General features: G+C 35.3%; 2 protein-coding genes and 1 long non-coding RNA gene across 3 annotated transcripts; 2 read left to right on the top strand and 1 right to left on the bottom strand.

Moving 5' to 3' along the window:
* Positions 1-1,554: 1,554 nt before the first annotated feature.
* On the top strand, positions 1,555-2,417 carry LOC113723613 (uncharacterized). The gene has a single exon (XM_027246631.2). It carries the CDS (start codon positions 1,690-1,692, stop codon positions 2,209-2,211), a length of 522 nt encoding a protein of 173 aa, XP_027102432.1. The 5' UTR covers positions 1,555-1,689; the 3' UTR covers positions 2,212-2,417.
* Positions 2,418-2,988: 571 nt separating this feature from the next.
* Positions 2,989-14,815, bottom strand: LOC113732699 (pentatricopeptide repeat-containing protein At4g21190-like). Its single transcript, XM_072077814.1, has 6 exons — positions 14,715-14,815; positions 13,257-13,314; positions 5,203-5,301; positions 4,263-4,406; positions 3,959-4,171; positions 2,989-3,399 (listed from the first exon to the last, which is right to left on the bottom strand). The coding sequence occupies exons 1-6, from the start codon at positions 14,813-14,815 to the stop codon at positions 3,028-3,030; spliced, it is 987 nt and encodes a 328-aa protein (XP_071933915.1). The 3' UTR covers positions 2,989-3,027.
* LOC113732698 (uncharacterized) lies at positions 10,020-12,510 on the top strand. Its single transcript, XR_011840888.1, has 2 exons — positions 10,020-11,042; positions 12,450-12,510. It is a non-coding gene; the product is annotated as an uncharacterized lncRNA (long non-coding RNA).
* Positions 14,816-19,195: the final 4,380 nt, after the last annotated feature.

Below are 19,195 nucleotides of genomic sequence, written 5' to 3'. Positions count from 1 at the left end.
TAATTATTAAAATATTGTCCGGGTTAGGGTCGTATATGGGTCAGAATCCTATATTCTGTATCCGATCTTTTTTGTTGTTAGAGTAAACAAATCCAGGTCTTGGTAATAGATTTGTTTCTCAACTCATACCCAGAAAAAACTATTGGGTCCGTAACCCCGAACTGTTGATAGCCCTAATTTGATAAGAATTTGTTCGAACTTGGATTGCCAATTAGTCAAATCAAGTTTGAACAATATTTTATGTTAAATAACATTCAAATTTGATAAAAAAAAAATTCATTCAAATTTCATTCAGCGACTAAACAAAGCAAGTTTAAACAAAATTTTAAACTCGTTAAAATAATCAAACAACTTTGAACACCAGCATGTTTGATTTTATTAGATTCGTTTACACCCCTGTACATAATTACCTCTATTTGATACTGCTAGTATATGAAGGATTTAAACACGGTACTTCATAGAGATAGTGTGTTAATCAGTACTGTTAGCTAGCTAATTGTGATGGTCACGCATGCACCACTCGTCTAAATGAAATCATGATGGAAAAAATGCATTTTTCATCCCCAGTGTATGAGGTGTTGAACAATTTCGTCCCTAAAGTTTCAGTCAAATGTATCCTCATAATTTTATAATTTTGATAAATTTCATTCCTAAAGTTTCATGAAACACATTTCATCCTCATATTTTCATAAATTTGATCAATTGAGGACAATCAAATGATTGTTAACCAATTTGAATAGAATATCATCACATGACTAGTATATCCTGTTAATAATTGTATTGTTAATACCTAATTCGGTTATTTATTAAATTACATAAATAATATTGAGCGTGTTCAGAAAAGAGATTTTGTTTTTTTAAAATTTGCGATATGATGTATGTGAGATAAAAAATAGATTGGATGATAGGTAAACAATTTGAAAAACACGTATATGATGCAACAAAACAAAATTTTGCAATAAATGACAATCTAAACAATTCTTTCTTTCACATTAATATTTTTCTCCAATTGGTTGCAATGGAATTATTTGAAAATTTTCTTCAATTGGCTATAATAGGGTTGTTTCTTCCCCATGATGTTGTTTCCTCTCAAACTTTTGTACAATTTGTGATTAAGAAGAGAGTAATAGTAGCTAAAATTGTTTTTTAAATAATAAAGTGAATTAAAAAATTATTTTTGAGGTTTTTGTTGATCCAATGTTTTGTTGTATTTTACTAATCGACATGCTATGGTCAAGTGATGATGTTCCATTCAAATTGATTGACAATCTATCAATTGTCCTTAATTAGTCAAATTTATGAAACTATTAGAATGAAATATGTTTGCATAAAATTTTAGGGACGAAATTGATCAAAATTATAAAATTATGAGGATGAAATGTGTTTTGACTGAAATTTTAAGTGCAAAATTGTCCAACACCCTAAACAGTGAGGATGAAAAGTGCATTTTTCCCAAATCATGATGATGTAAAATAAGGCTGGACTTGACAAGTGTTCTTGCAGTGCACAGCAGAGACACATTATCTATAAATTTGATTGATTGATTGATTATTTGTTTATGTATGGCAGTACTGAGTTGTACAACAATATATAACGTTCCATTAGACTTAAAAGGTTAGTATATTCCTTGGGAGACCTTTCTTTAACCACTCTTTGTTCTGCAATCATTTCCTCCATTTTCACATTGTTATGGACCTTTCACGCATCACGCTCCGTCCATTCAGGCTGTCGGACGCGGATGATTTACTTCTGTGGGCAGGTGATGATCGAGTGACTCGGTCCATCAGATGGAAGACTCTGGCATCAAAAGAGGAGGCATTGACCTTCATCGGGGAAGTCTGTATACCCCATCCTTGGCGTCGTTCGATCTGTGTCGACGATCTTTCGAAGGGTTTTGTATCAGTTTTCCCTGGATCAGGGGATGAGAGATGCAGAGCAGACATAGGATATGCTTTAGCAGTTGAATATTGGGGCCAAGGCATCACTACTGAGGCTTTAAAGTTGGCTGTTCCTCAGGTGTTCAAGGACTTCCCTGAAGTTTTAAGGCTCCAGGCTTATGCTGCTGCGGAAAATATAGCCTCGCAAAGGGTACTGGAGAAAGCTGGGTTTCTGAAGGAGGGCACATTGAGAAAGTATAGCTATCTCAAGGGGAATTTATGCGACTTGGTTGTTTACAGCTTCCTTTCTACAGATATCAATCCATCAGTCTAATTTTCATTTTCTGGGTGTTCACACAAACGCTTTGTCCTTTCTCAAATGCCCCGGAATCTTGTTTGTAGTAGCTCATTCTGAAGCTAGCCTATGTTCGACCTATAGCCTACTGTTAATCAAGCCTATCCGCCTGAACTTTTTGTTTATCCGGGAAAATCCACTTTTAGTTCCTAAACTTTAAGGTAAGGATACATTTCGTCTCCAAACTTCTAGACGCATTACATTTGGTATATGAATTAATTATTTTTTGCCGCATTTTATCCAAAAATGGTAAATTACTTAATACAAATGGAGAAAATCACGTGTTTAACACATACCTGTTAAGTAAAAACAATTTCTCGATCAAAATCATCGGCCATGTCAGCTTTTTCCGTCCAAATTGAATATTTTATCCTTTTTGGACTAAATGTAATCCAAAATAGTTAATTTATGTACTAAATATGGTGCATCTAAAAATTTGGGAACAAAATTTGTCCCTAACTCAAAGTTTAAGGACGAAAAGTGAACTTTTCCCTTTGTTTAGCCAAAAAAAAAAAAAGAGTTAGTGTTGCAGCCTATAAAAAGTTTGGGGTTTTATAATCAATCCGCGTGCATTCTAGTAATAAAAACTTCAAATATTTTCACTCTGGTAAGTTTTGCATGCACCAAGGGAAAGGAAGAGCTACGCATGCTGAAGCCATGTAAATTTCACCCTTTCTCCCTCCAGGCTCATACATGGGGTGGAGTTCAAGTCAACACTTTCTCCAGGCAAAAAAATATACATATGTTGAGCATGACTTTTGGAATAATCAAATAACTTTAACTGTACAAAAGGGCTCAGAAGACTTTAGATTCAATTGGTTTAACAGATTCCAAAGAACGTACATCAGTAGCTTGATTCTGATGATGGTCAACCTCACCCTGCTCATCCATCTGAATATCAGTATTTTCAGTTGACCCCGATGAAGCGCTGTTAGCATCATCATCAGAATCACCTACAGAATTTCTATCATCAGAATCATAAAGATCTGTGGCTTTAATTCTGACACGCTTTCCCTTGATATATCTATATACCCACTTTGGTGGTGGATATTTCTTGTTCAGCTTTAGGCACTTGTCCATCATACCAAGCTTCTGAAACACATCTCCAATCATTTTCACAATTGACCTAGTAGGTGTTACTCCAAGCTCTTCCATGTCAGCGAATACCTATGTTTAATACAGGAGCTCGTAAAGGCCAAATCCCTTTTAGATGTAATTAGGAACTGGAGAACTCCACGAAGCAAATATTTTCAGAAAGGAATGCAAGACAGCAACTCAAGCAAAGCAAATGGCATCCAAAGATCTTCTGAGTGAAAGGTTATATTAAGGGTATCAAAATATTAGCAATGAAGTATAAAGTGACATAAGTTAAATGATACAATAGTATGTCTAACCTTGTATGTTTGCCAAATAAAGTTGGTCCATTACATGAACTAGAAATGGATGTTGACTTCTAAGTAATGTTCCCAGTTTCAAGCTCATGCAGATTTAGGAACTGAACTAACTATATTTGTTGGTTTCAATGCCAGGTCTATACGCTTTCACAGGCCAAATGCAAAATGAGTTGAATAAATGTGAAAAACATGTGTGAGTGTGGTGGTGGTTTTTTTTATTGGAGGGGGGGCAGGGGGCAGGGGGCGGAGAGAGAGAGGAGGAGATTCCACTGAACTAAAAAGGAAAAAAGGCACCAAATGATGAATGCAAATGAAAAAAGCAAAAATGGTACCTCAAACATCTTGTCATGCATTTCCCTGCGATAGTATATGGATACCATTTTCTCAAAGAAAAGACGAGGCATGCTTTCCAGATTTTCGGAGAATAACTTAGTCCAGAGTTCTTCAGCCTCATCAAGCCTCCCATCCTCAGCCAAAGCATTAAGCAACGTGTAATAGGTTCCCATGGTCCTTCCTTGACCTTTGCTTAGCATCCACTTTGTGACCTGCAATCAAAGGGGTCCTATTAATTTGTTAATAAGATAAGGACACCAAAAACCCTTGAAACAGCAGCAAGGGCCACTGGATTCATAATACCTGAATTATTCTCTTCCATTCCTTTTCATTTTCAAGGGTCTTTAAAGCTTTCTTAACTGTAATTAGAGGGAACTCCAGTTCCCAGGCAATAAATGAATCGAGAGCACCGTAAACTTCTTCCTTGACGTTCGATAATCCCTTTATCTACAAGGATTGTTAACAAAATAAGTTTTAAGTGGTTCAATTCTGGCTTCAGCTGAAAAAAAAAAAAAAAGGAATCACAAGCCATAACACAAGAAGCATTCTGGTGACTTTGCAAAACCATGAAGGGAACCTCATGAAAGCTGAGGAACATTCTAGACTATAAAGATTTCATTTAATTCGAGCACAAAGATACATCATATCTTCCAGTTTGATATACTATCCTGTCAATAAAATAGTCTTTTCCTTTCTCCAATACTGAATTACAGTATAAGTCATTTAGTTTCAGTAAGTCCCTAGAAGAAATCATGGATGTGTGATTAATTACATAGGTAAACTTGGAATACCATAGAACCAATACCAATTATCTAAGATAGAATTCCCTAAAATTTAATTTGAGCCTATTCCAAGACAGAATCATTAGGGATTTTCCAGTCAAAATGTATGGAATTTTATATTCACGCTCAAAACTGTCCTAGCTGGACTAGCATCAAAGTTCCATGCATTGCGCACAGAACAAGACTACAGATGATGGTTTTCCTTTCAATATGCATTAAAAACTTCTTTCTGTTTTCCGGTTTTCCGGTCAGCCTCAAAATGGAATGGCTAGCTCAGGTATGAAAATTATAGTTTCTGAAGCTGTTAAGAATCTTAGTCATAGCTATCATATTTTTGACAAAAAAAAAAAAAAAAGGTAAACCGTTAGCTTCTTCCATATGCAACAGTCCAACAAAACTCAAAAGTGGTATGCAATAAAAGAGTACCTAAATCACATTCTAGAGAGGCAAAGAGAACTTACACATTCAACAAGTTTTATAGACTTGGAGATAGTCCCTATTTTCCTTCTGGTTTTCCAAACTCTGGGATACCTTGGTCGAGGACCTTTAACAGCACATACCTGAGGTATATTAAACTGTATTAAGCAGAAGACAGAAAAATACAAAGTTCTCACAATGACAAAAACTAGAATCAACTCATCTACCATCATAACCTTTTTCACTTGCAAGTTTCAGTTTGATCATTGTCTCTGTACATATTCCAGCCAAATTATAATTAAATTTCCAAAAGCGATGCAGATGATGTTGACTGACATGTGCCTATATATAATCTGAATAAAGACATACGAGACGCCAGTTTTGTCTAATGCGATAGATAGATATATACTTATATTTTTTATGATCATGAGAGGGAACATTATGAGTCAGGTGTACCATACAGTTGACCACTACCACACAAAGGTTGTAGCTTACTAGAACAGTATCCAACAACAAACATATTTTGCCATGTACAAGGCTACGCTATAGGATAGCTTATGAGAAAAGATAAATAAGAGATTATAGATCATTAGTTTAATAACAGCTTTTAAGCTTTAAATTCAGCAAACTCATCAAGAGAAGTGCCATATGATATCAAACAGGTGATGTATATAAATCCCCAATCTGAGAAATTGAAATTAACTTATAATGCTTGTAAAGATCGACTGAATTAATATCTTGGGCCCTTCTGAACCAAAATTTTAATTATTCCTTGAGTAAAAATCTTATTAAGGTCCATAAGTATTTATCTGCAAGTTAATGATATCCAGGTCAGTTTCATCTGAGCAGTAACATATTGTGCCATGGAGATAAGGTTCCAAACAAAATATGGAAGAAAGAAGTGTTCCATTAGGATACTAAAAATCTACAGCTTTGACTAAAATCATATAACATTTTATGCAACAAACAAGTTCTGAATTACCCGTTAGTGACAGAGTAACACCTAAGATTTTGGTCACAGTAGGGGAGAACAAAGAAAGACAGGTCCATCTAGTATTTTGCAAATAATCTGTCAGACTGCGAACATTAACGACCATCTGAGTTATGACTCAATCGAGTCAACTTCTTACTCACCCTACAAACCATATTCCTAGGATAAGCAGGTAACTATAGTGGATAACTTTATTCCAATTGTGAAGTAGGAAAATCATATGAATCAATCTCTGTCAATAATTTGAAGTTCCTTGAATATACAAAAGCAGGAAAATTAATCATTGAGCCAATTCTAACACCTGACCAAATAATGAAGCAAAGAAATACTGCAGTTGTCAATAAATAAGTCCTACTGTTAGCATTATGGAAAAGGTCCTAATACAGTGCTTGAAAACATCTAGATAGAAATCTTAAACTGTTGAAAGTCAGATACTTAAAAGCACTGTCCTATATAGTACTATACATTATCCAGAATGTCACAGACAACTGACACCTAGAAAACTACTAAACCCAATAAAGAGTAATAAATATGTACTGCAGGGAATGGAGAAACTTACCACAACATTTTTATTCATGCGGTGAAATTGAACCGGTTCCCACCATTTAGTGAAACTAACCGGAGTAAACCTCAAACAAAGCATTCTGAGAGAACACCCATAGCAGATTAGTATGAAAAGCCCATCATCCAATAATCATCATAATAAGAACTCTGAATGCAACCTATTAAAGTTTCCTTCTTTTTTTAACAGTTGCAATCTTCACATTATTTGAAAGCAGATAAATTTAATAAAAGAGAAAAACTAAGAAGAGTTAGAGAATATTTCTCTGCTTTAGAGGGTCTGGGAAACGCAAGGAGGGTCCCAAACAAGACCTTCAGTTCTGCGATAAAATGCCTTTTTCTATCAAATTAAATCAAACCAGCTGTTTTTTTATATTTATTTTTTTTTACTCCCCTGTTTCCCTTCAATTTCTGAGACCAAAAAACAAGGTCAATTCGCTTTAGGACTATTTTGCAACACTGGACTAGCATAAAAAATGGACAAAGGAGGCACAAGAAAGACTCTGAGTCTTCACTTTCTCTCTCTCTTTTCAGCCAGCAGCATCAGAAGTTGTTTACGTGCTTAATCAAGCTTCTGACTTGCAAAGCAACCTTATCTGTTCTTTTTTTTTTTTTTGAGGATGTAACATTAAAACAATAGGGGGGAGTTCTAAATCTATGGCACAATAGGAAAGTTAGATAGTAGATAGTTAAGAAGCAAGAATGGCTACTATTAGGTACACGCCGAATTCAGCAACCGTGATGTACTGAAGCCATTTTACCATACCATATGAACAATTGTCTTTTGACTTCAATATTCAGATAAAATTGAAGAAAAATCAAAAAAAAAAAAACCAACAATATTTTACACCAAAATGAAGAAATAAAATATCCCTTTTTCCTTCATGTCAAGAAAATGGGATTGAAGGCAGGTTGTTGGACTAACATGAGTCAGGCAGAGAGGTGCAATGGAAGCAGCCACATATTTGGTATAAGTCAAGAAATTACAGAAAATGATAGAAGTAATAAAAAGGGGGAAGATGAAGCTCACTTGAGTTAACCACCTGCCGGAATTCTGGGCAAAATAAAGGTGGTGGACCCTTGCCGGTGGGGCTGGTATGGTGGTGGCGGCACTGAAAGATGTAAAGAGAGTCACAGCAGAAAAAATTTTCAGAAAAGATGTGATTTGAGGCAGTTGGCACAAGCACGACAAAGCACAAATGGCAAAAGCACAGCAAAGCGCATATGGTGGTGGCGGGACAGAAAGACAGAGAGAGAAGGGCAAAATATGCATTTTAATCTTTGTTTTCCTATTTTTTTAATCATTTTGTCATCTTAAAATTCATAATTGAGGTAATAATTTATTTCACATAACCCCTAAACTTATCGCTGCGTTTGGATTAGCTGTTTTTGGGAGTGTTTTACCAAAACACCACTATTCATTTTTTGGAAAACAGTGAATAGGTGCGTTTGGGTTGTCAATTTATGGCACTGGAAAGATTTCACTAAAGTTGGAAGAGAACTGACGGGAAATGTACAGCTTGTGTGGCCGATGGAAGGCTTAGTTCAATATTTTACTAATTCAAAAGAAGAAGTTCTTGTCAAAAGTCAGAAGAAATATGATAATGTAATTCACATTATCATACTACCCTGATTTAGATTGGTTGCCAAAACCAATCTGTCTAATACATAATCGCACAGAAAATTAGTTTTCATTCTAAGTCACGCACAGAAATTTTACGCATAGAACTGATTCTGAATCACATTCAGAATCGGAGACCGCTTATTCAGAAAAGCACAGTACCTATAACCAACCCGATTTCCTGTCTTTTCATGAGCCAATGACTATCAATATATGCTAGCAATGCAAGGATCCAGATTAATGCAGGAAACTTTACCAAAGATAAAAGCAGGCCACGAATACAGCATTAATAACAGGAATCCCTTTAACTTACATGGGCTTCACTCTAACTTACATACCAAAAAAGTAAGCAATTCATTCAAGTTCGTCAGTACAAGCCACCAGATAAAAGTCAGAGTTAACCCAATAAAGGCCACAAACGCTATCTTTGTCTAATTAACAAAGAAATTTGCGGGCCTTAAACGTCAGACAAAGCATCTCGAAATTAGCTTTGGAGAGAGTTGAAGCACCACCAAGCAGACGAAATCAACCCACTTCAGCCCCTCAAAATTACTGGCCATAAAAATTTCACTCTATATCTAGCCAAATAGGGACCGTAATTAACCTCATACAATTAGTCAAAATACAACCTGCTCAATTATTACAATTAGCCACTTCGGACAGCAAAATGTACGCACAATCCGTTCGATTATTACTCATTCCTGCTCGAAATATAACGTATGGGTTGGCAATAATTCTCACGTGGAACTGGCAAGACAAAAAATAGCCATGTTCATTCTGAAGCTTCCCCACCGCAAAACTTCAACACTCCCACCCTTTAAACCTCACATAATCAGCTGAGAATACGGTAGATTAAGCAGGGAAATCAGCAGTAACATACCTTATTCGACTCGCACAGTGAAGAGGCTAGAACTGTCGCGCGTTGCCGGAGCTGAAAATTGGCTGCGATTTAGTGCGTCGATCGTAGGAAACGACGTAGTATCGCGACGTAAATATACTCGATCTTCGTCACTTGTTAACAGATCCGGAGCATTTTGCAGACTTCCGAGCTTACTCTGGTGCTACACTTTTCTGCTGCGTTCACATTTTTCGAAGGGTTTGGGAAAGTAGTTTAGGGTTGAAACTCTCCGAACGAATGTGTGGCTAAAAACTCTCTTTTGGGCACTACGTAAAAACGACGCATGTAGACTTAAATGTAGTAGACCTACAACATTTGGTGTTTTTGAAGGACAAAAACAGTTTACTAAAAAATTGACAACCCAAACGCACCCATTCACTGTTTTCCAAAAAATGAATAGTGGTGTTTTGGTAAAACACTCCCAAAAACAGCTAATCCAAACGCAGCGATAAGTTTAGGGGTTATGTGAAATAAATTATTACCTCAATTATGAATTTTAAGATGACAAAATAATTAAATAAATAGAAAAACAAAGATTAAAATGCATATTTTGCCCTTCTCTCTCTGTCTTTCTGTCCCGCCACCACCATATGCGCTTTGCTGTGCTTTTGCCATTTGTGCTTTGTCGTGCTTTTGCCAACTGCCTCAAATCACATCTTTTCTGAAAATTTTTTCTGCTGTGACTCTCTTTATATCTTTCAGTGCCGCCACCACCATACCAGCCCCACCGGCAAGGGTCCACCACCTTTATTTTGCCCAGAATTCCGGCAGGTGGTTAACTCATGTGAGCTTCATCTTCCCCCTTTTTATTACTTCTATCATTTTCTGTAATTTCTTGACTTATACCAAATATGTGGCTGCTTCCATTGCACCTCTCTGCCTGACTCGTGTTAGTCCAACAACCTGCCTTCAACCCCATTTTCTTGACATGAAGGAAAAAGGGATATTTTATTTCTTCATTTTGGTGTAAAATATTGTTGGTTTTTTTTTTTTTGATTTTTCTTCAATTTTATCTGAATATTGAAGTCAAAAGACAATTGTTCATATGGTATGGTAAAATGGCTTCAGTACATCACGGTTGCTGAATTCGGCGTGTACCTAATAGTAGCCATTCTTGCTTCTTAACTATCTACTATCTAACTTTCCTATTGTGCCATAGATTTAGAACTCCCCCCTATTGTTTTAATGTTACATCCTCCAAAAAAAAAAAAACAGATAAGGTTGCTTTGCAAGTCAGAAGCTTGATTAAGCACGTAAACAACTTCTGATGCTGCTGGCTGAAAAGAGAGAGAGAAAGTGAAGACTCAGAGTCTTTCTTGTGCCTCCTTTGTCCATTTTTTATGCTAGTCCAGTGTTGCAAAATAGTCCTAAAGCGAATTGACCTTGTTTTTTGGTCTCAGAAATTGAAGGGAAACAGGGGAGTAAAAAAAAATAAATATAAAAAAACAGCTGGTTTGATTTAATTTGATAGAAAAAGGCATTTTATCGCAGAACTGAAGGTCTTGTTTGGGACCCTCCTTGCGTTTCCCAGACCCTCTAAAGCAGAGAAATATTCTCTAACTCTTCTTAGTTTTTCTCTTTTATTAAATTTATCTGCTTTCAAATAATGTGAAGATTGCAACTGTTAAAAAAAGAAGGAAACTTTAATAGGTTGCATTCAGAGTTCTTATTATGATGATTATTGGATGATGGGCTTTTCATACTAATCTGCTATGGGTGTTCTCTCAGAATGCTTTGTTTGAGGTTTACTCCGGTTAGTTTCACTAAATGGTGGGAACCGGTTCAATTTCACCGCATGAATAAAAATGTTGTGGTAAGTTTCTCCATTCCCTGCAGTACATATTTATTACTCTTTATTGGGTTTAGTAGTTTTCTAGGTGTCAGTTGTCTGTGACATTCTGGATAATGTATAGTACTATATAGGACAGTGCTTTTAAGTATCTGACTTTCAACAGTTTAAGATTTCTATCTAGATGTTTTCAAGCACTGTATTAGGACCTTTTCCATAATGCTAACAGTAGGACTTATTTATTGACAACTGCAGTATTTCTTTGCTTCATTATTTGGTCAGGTGTTAGAATTGGCTCAATGATTAATTTTCCTGCTTTTGTATATTCAAGGAACTTCAAATTATTGACAGAGATTGATTCATATGATTTTCCTACTTCACAATTGGAATAAAGTTATCCACTATAGTTACCTGCTTATCCTAGGAATATGGTTTGTAGGGTGAGTAAGAAGTTGACTCGATTGAGTCATAACTCAGATGGTCGTTAATGTTCGCAGTCTGACAGATTATTTGCAAAATACTAGATGGACCTGTCTTTCTTTGTTCTCCCCTACTGTGACCAAAATCTTAGGTGTTACTCTGTCACTAACGGGTAATTCAGAACTTGTTTGTTGCATAAAATGTTATATGATTTTAGTCAAAGCTGTAGATTTTTAGTATCCTAATGGAACACTTCTTTCTTCCATATTTTGTTTGGAACCTTATCTCCATGGCACAATATGTTACTGCTCAGATGAAACTGACCTGGATATCATTAACTTGCAGATAAATACTTATGGACCTTAATAAGATTTTTACTCAAGGAATAATTAAAATTTTGGTTCAGAAGGGCCCAAGATATTAATTCAATCGATCTTTACAAGCATTGTAAGTTAATTTCAATTTCTCAGATTGGGGATTTATATACATCACCTGTTTGATATCATATGGCACTTCTCTTGATGAGTTTGCTAAATTTAAAGCTTAAAAGCTGTTATTAAACTAATGATCTATAATCTCTTATTTATCTTTTCTCATAAGCTATCCTATAGCGTAGCCTTGTACATGGCAAAATATGTTTGTTGTTGGATACTGTTCTAGTAAGCTACAACCTTTGTGTGGTAGTGGTCAACTGTATGGTACACCTGACTCATAATGTTCCCTCTCATGATCATAAAAAATATAAGTATATATCTATCTATCGCATTAGACAAAACTGGCGCCTCGTATGTCTTTATTCAGATTATACATAGGCACATGTCAGTCAACATCATCTGCATCGCTTTTGGAAATTTAATTATAATTTGGCTAGAATATGTACAGAGACAATGATCAAACTGAAACTTGCAAGTGAAAAAGGTTATGATGGTAGATGAGTTGATTCTAGTTTTTGTCATTGTGAGAACTTTGTATTTTTCTGTCTTCTGCTTAATACAGTTTAATATACCTCAGGTATGTGCTGCTAAAGGTCCTCGACCAAGGTATCCCAGAGTTTGGAAAACCAGAAGGAAAATAGGGACTATCTCAAAGTCTATAAAACTTGTTGAATGTGTAAGTTCTCTTTGCCTCTCTAGAATGTGATTTAGGTACTCTTTTATTGCATACCACTTTTGAGTTTTGTTGGACTGTTGCATCCCAGATAAAAGCAGGCCACGAATACAGCATTAATAACAGGAATCCCTTTAACTTACATGGGCTTCACTCTAACTTACATACCAAAAAAGTAAGCAATTCATTCAAGTTCGTCAGTACAAGCAACCAGATAAAAGTCAGAGTTAACCCAATAAAGGCCACAAAAGCTATCTTTGTCTAATTAACCAAGAAATTTGCGGGCCTTAAACGTCAGACAAAGCATCTCGAAATTAGCTTTTGGAGAGAGTTGAAGCACCACCAAGCAGACAAAATCAACCCACTTCAGCCCCTCAAAATTACTGGCCATAAAAATTTCACTCTATATCTAGCCAATAAGGACCGTAATTAACCCCATACAATTAGTCAAAATATAACCTGCTCAATTATTACAATTAGCCACTTCGGACAGCAAAATGTACGCACAATCCGTTCGATTATTACTCCATTCCTGCTCGAAATATAACGTATGGGTTGGCAATAATTCTCACGTGGAACTAGCAAGACAAAAAATAGCCATGTTCATTCTGAAGCTTCCCCACTACAAAACTTCAACACTCCCACCCTTTAAACCTCACATAATCAGCTGAGAATATGGTAGATTAAGCAGGGAAATCAGCAGCAACATACCTTATTCGACTCGCACAGCGAAGAGGCTAGAACTGTCACGCGTTGCGGGAGCTGAAGACTGGTTGCGATTTAGTGCGTCGATCGTAGGAAACGACGTAGTATCGCGGCGTAAATTAACTCGATCTTCGTCACTTGTTAACAAATCCGGAGCATTTTGCAGCCTTCTGAGCTTACTCTGGTGCTACACTTTTCTGCTGCGTTCACACTTTTCGACGGGTTTGAGAAAGTAGTTTAGGGTTGAAACTGTCCGAACGAATGGGTGGCTAAAAACTCTCTTTTGGGCACTACGTAAAAACGACACAGTTTTAGTAAAATTTAACTGTAGACTTAAATGTAGTAGACCTACAACATTTGGTGTTTTTGAAGGACAAAAACAGTTTACTAAAAATTGACAACCCAAACGCACCCTATGGGTTATTCAAAAATTTAGCACTAGTGGAATTTATCCATTCCAAGGTCCGGCATATGATATTGGCCCAGCGTGGCATAAGGTATATATCCACTATGGGATAATCGTCTCTCTCGGAAGTATACTTAATATTGCATTTAAGAGTACGGACTAGGGATGTAATCGAGCCAAGTCGAGCTCGAGTATCGCTATACTCGAGCTCGACTCGACTCATACAAACAGAAGCTCGACTCGAAGAATTTCCTTTAGGCTCGAGACTCGACTCAATAAAGCTCGATCTTTAATCGAGCCTTATCAAGTCGAGTCTTATCAAGCTTTTTGACTCGATTTGACCAAAAAACCAGATCAAAGGTGACGTTTTGGGAAGATTCAAAGGCAAGCAAGTAGCTATCAGCTGGAGTAAACGAGGCATAAAATCCATGATTCATCAATACAAATACAACCAAAAGTATCCACATTCTACCTCCCACAGTTAGCATCTTTAACACCCCTAAAAATCAGATTCACCACAAAGAAGAATAGAGAAGAAAAAAGGGAAATTCCCACTTGCTGGATTGCTTGACATGAAACTTTCAAATTCAGCAATTACCCACCAACGGTAGGTGCCCACAAGAGCAGAAAATATGGATGATTCTAATTCCTCGGATCATAGTTCCTAAGTGTGCTGCAAAAGTACCCAAACTAACCAAAATTCCCCACAAAATTTCAAAACTCAGCAAAACATGAGCTGAGCCACCAAATTGAGAGACAAACAATTATCTCAAACAGCCACAATATCCCAACTACCACAAGCTCAATTCAGAAACCAATGCCAAGATCTATCCAGAAATTCCTTTTCCCCACAAATATCACTAATTACTAACTAAAGAAAGCTGCTTTAAACAAGAACATGTCAGAAAAATATGTTCCTGGTTCAGAAAAAAAATCATGTTGAAGTTAGAAAAATGGTCTCTCATATTTTTCATTCAGTACGTTATGACCAGGCTAAACTAGGAAATCCCATCCCAAAATGTCCAGTTTTAAACCAAAAGTACAAGGTTTAATGTTACCGCAGGACAGATGGTTCAAGTGGAGTAAATCCAAGAGCAGGAGACTCTTTGTTCTGGTGGACATATACAACATGCCTAGCCATTTCAAGATCAGCATCCATCTCACTGTTGTGTTAACACTCACAACTATCAAAGCAAAAATAATCAATGCTCTTAACTTTAAGCAGCGTGGTTTGCATGGTTTACGGCATAAGCTATGCTACCATGCTCCTTCGTTCACAAGTGTGCCTTTTTGACTTTAAAAGAAAAAAAAGAAAAAAAATGCCACCACCATAGGAAGAACAGAATGAATGAATCTTTCTAACGGGTAAAAGGTGGAATTTTTCCCCAAGGCCTTAACTTTTAAAGGCTGCACAACTGGAGAGAGCTTCTTGTGTATAAAATACAAAGCTTATGTTATATCACACCTAATCTAAACTACTACAACAGTTAGAGTTTGCAATTGGAAGCTCAGATTTCGTCCCCTTATCAATTCAGGATAACAAGTTTCCTAGTCGATCTTGGCCCATTTTAATGCCAGAGACACAGAGCCAAAAACAGAGGAGCACTTACCTAAGTGAGCCAGAGATGAGCAGTGATGAACCAGCGATGAACTAGTGAGATCTTGGTGCTTCGTCTTCGACACTCGGCAGCGATGAACCAGCACGGCAGGACACAGCCGACAGGAGACGTAGAGCGCGGCGGACTGGCGGAGGCCGGAGAGGCAGAGAGCAGCTTCGATTTGGGACTTGGGACTTGGGACTTGTTAAGGCGATGGCGATGGCGATGGCGATGGCGATGGAGTCTCACATATGCGGCGAGCAACGGCGTCGGCGACGAACGGAGTGAGGGTGTAGATCTAAATCAGTCAGAGTCAGTGGCTGCCGGCTGGTAAAGTGAATTTTTTTGCTAGGCTTTCTTCGAACAGAGAAGAAAGTCGAACAGAGAAGGAAGAAAGTCTTTTCTTCCTTTTTTTTAGACATTTTTTCTTTTTAGTGTTTTTTACAATTATGTTATTACTTTTTTGCCATTATAGGATTTTATTATAAAGAAGGGTATATTGTAAATTCCATATAACTTATACCCATAATGGTCATTTTATAATTATAATAAATATATATTATTTAAATTATAAATATTTTATTTAAATAACTCCGGCTCGTCGAGTAAATAAAATTATAAATATTTTATTTAAATAACTCCGGCTCGTCGAGCTACTCGACGAGCCACGAGCTCGGAAAATGCGACTCGAAACTCGACTCGATTTGTAGTCGAGCTACTCGAAACTCGACTCAAACTCGGGTTGACCGAGTTCGAGTCGAGTTGTTGACCGAGCTACTCGCGAGTAGCTCGGCTCACAAACATCCCTAGTACGGACTACGGGCATATATCCACCGGGCATCAGCCCCAATTGCCTTGCATAATGGTTATTATAGATCATAGCTTCTCTTGTAGTAATTATCTACCCATTATTGTTTGATCAAGTGACAATAAGTTTGATATCTGTGGGACCTGAGTAGGAATGGCATCGGGGCGCGGGGTGGGACATGGAATTTTTAGCAAAATTACTTGAACAAGCATGCTAAAAATAATTTTAAATTAGTTAATTGGATTTAGTGGATATCTACGTGTGTGTGTATGTGTGTAAAAATAGTTATTTTAATCACAGTATTTCTCACTCCTACGTGGCATGTTTAATTGAAAAGAATTAACGGGTTACGGGTCATTTGGATTTTACCCATACTAATTCGATTTGGATTATATTATGTGTTTAAAAATTATCTCTAATTTTAAAATAACTTTAAAAACCAACAATCTTAACTAATCTTATCTTAATGATTGCTGTTTTCCATCAAATTATTACAATGATTATATTATATGTTTAAAAATTATCTTTAATTTTAAAATAACTTTAAAAAATAACTAATCTTATCTTAATGATATCTACTTTTTGTCAAATTATTACATACAAGTATAGTAAAACCTTTGATGGATCTGCATTTATGGATGATAAATCATCAAGGGTCGGTGTTATTATCCGAGATGATAAAGGAAGTTTCATTGCTGGACTTTCCAAAAAAATTCTCGGGATATTGGAGCCAAATGTAGTTGAACCATATGCGGCCAAACATGCTCTTCAATTACTACATGATTTCAGTTTCAATAAGATTGTTTTGGAAGGAGATTCACAAAAGGTCATTAAAATGCCGGACCATTTGGAATTTGATGATTCATCATGTGGTTTGTTGATTCATGATGCCATTATCTTATGTCAAAATTTCATGTGTTGGGAAGGTTCATGAATTCCTAGATCTTTTAATATTCCTACTCACAACCTTGCCAAATAAGCTGTTAATCTTTTAGATTGTATATATGGAAAAACTCTCCTCCACCTTTTATTAGTTCTGCACTTGTTGCAGATTTGATCTCATGATTAATAATATTATTCTATTTATTATAAAAAAAAAAGTATAGTAAAACCTTTTTAAATCACAATTATTGAAACCTTACATCCCAAAAAATTACTTTCTTGCACCACCATAATCTTATTTCTACCAAATTATTACATAGAAGTATAGTAAAACCTTTCTAAATCACAATTATTGAAATCTTACATATCCCATAAATTACTTCATTTCATCACTATATCATTGATTAGTATTCAAATTGCTCATCATCTTTTCTCTTAATTTTGAATTAATTTAGTGTAAAAAAAGAATTAACTGTTACATTGATAGATTTATCAATATTATTGAAAACTAAATATTTATTGACAAAGAAAAATGGATTGCTAGATCTTTTTATGAATACATAGTTCTAGGTTTATGGTCATTATAAAAATTTAAATTATCTAAAAGAACATTTATTAAAAAAAAAGAATATCTACCAAGTTTTTGATATGTGGTATATTATTTGATGTATACTATCATATTATAGTAAAAGCATGTAAACAAATTTTTAAAAATTAGTAAATAATTGAACATTTAATATACATTAATTTTAAAATTTTTTAAAATTAATATGAATGAATAGGTCAAATTATTGTTAATTTTTATATTTAAATTATTGGTATTTGTATAAATTCACAATGAATAAAAAATTTTTAAAAATTAGTAAATAATTGTACATTTAAATTACAGTAATTTTTTAAAATTAATATGAATGAACATGTAGAAATGTTGTTAATTTTTATATTTAAATTATTTATATTTGTATAAATTCACAATAAATAAATAAAAAAGTCCGTGCTAAGGCATGGGCAAAATCCTACTTGTTGGGTAACCCATTTTATATCCATATGTAAAAACTTAATATACCCATATCCAACTATTCATGGACAAGTATAGGTAAAATTAGCTAAATGGATTTATTTGCCACCTATAAAGTACATGTAATGCCTTCTTGCTAGTGGTACCAGCACCAACACGAGGTAATCAAGAGTAGGGGTATAAACGAGTCGAATTTTGGCCAAGCAGAGCCGAGTCTCAATTTAGTTTTATGAAACTCGAATTCGAACTCTCAATGTAAAGTTCCAGTTAAAAAGAACAAAAAAAATAATTATTTTATTTTTAAAAAAATAAATAAAATATTAATGTTTTAACAAATAATAAAATATTAAGAATATATATATAATTTTACTATTAAAAATAAAAATACAAAATAAACATATATAATCGAGCAGGCTCGCAAACTAATGAGTCAGGTATTTTTTTTTATCTCGAATTCGACTTGATTAGCTTAAACTCGAGTTGGATCTCGATGTTGATCGAATTTGACTCGAACTCGGAGTCAAACTGCTTGTGAGAGACTCAATTGGTTTGTAGCTCTAAATTCAAGAGCAATCAAATAGAACTTCTAAGGTTGAAACCAAGGCCATAAATATTGTTCATTTACAACCACAACCAAACTAAACACTAACTAAAATTCAGTTACATAGGGTATTGACAAGTAGAAATTAACCTATATTTTTGTATATATCTCTTATAGAGATGGGGAACGGCGCGATGAATGGGGTGGAGATACCTTATTCCACCATGATTTTTTTTCATGAAAATAGGTACTCTTTGTCGCTTTTTATCATGTATCAACTTTATAATCTTTCTATAATTTCTGTCTTCTAATAAAAAAATTCTGTCTCTCTGTCTTTTGATAAATTTGAGATTTAAATTGCTATATTAACTTTACTAGAGGTCTTTCCTCCAAAAAAAAAAAAAAAAGAACCTTTACTAGAGGTCTAAACTTCTCCTTCAAAAAGTAACGCATTCATAACGATATACTCTAAAGATGTATTCCTGGGTGAGACAAAATTGTCAATCTCGTTTTAATACAAGTCCGGAATATCGCATACCAAATTCCCTTGAACTTGAGAAACGGCCTGTTAACGCAACATTTTGACTTGGGATTTAATATCGCAAATCATCTGTTCATCCCCATTATAATTGAATCAGACAATTTGCTAAAGAAAATGTGTTCCAATGGCAAATAGCAGCAATTATTATCGG

The sequence above is a fragment of the Coffea arabica genome, chromosome 2e (genome assembly GCF_036785885.1).
Source record: "Coffea arabica cultivar ET-39 chromosome 2e, Coffea Arabica ET-39 HiFi, whole genome shotgun sequence".
Taxonomy (NCBI): domain Eukaryota; kingdom Viridiplantae; phylum Streptophyta; class Magnoliopsida; order Gentianales; family Rubiaceae; genus Coffea; species Coffea arabica.
This window is presented reverse-complemented; position numbering and strand designations above follow the sequence as displayed.

Coding starts and splice junctions, on each gene's coding strand:
- LOC113732699 (XM_072077814.1), bottom strand. CDS start 14,815: ATGGATGCTGATCTTGAAATGGCTAGGCATGTTGTATATGTCCACCAG. Junction 13,315..14,714: donor CTTGAACCATCTGTCCTGCG/GTAACATTAAAC, acceptor AATCGCAACCAG/TCTTCAGCTCCCGCAACGCG. Junction 3,400..3,958: donor TGCATGACAAGATGTTTGAG/GTACCATTTTTG, acceptor TATTAAACATAG/GTATTCGCTGACATGGAAGA.
- LOC113723613 (XM_027246631.2), top strand. CDS start 1,690: ATGGACCTTTCACGCATCACGCTCCGTCCATTCAGGCTGTCGGACGCG.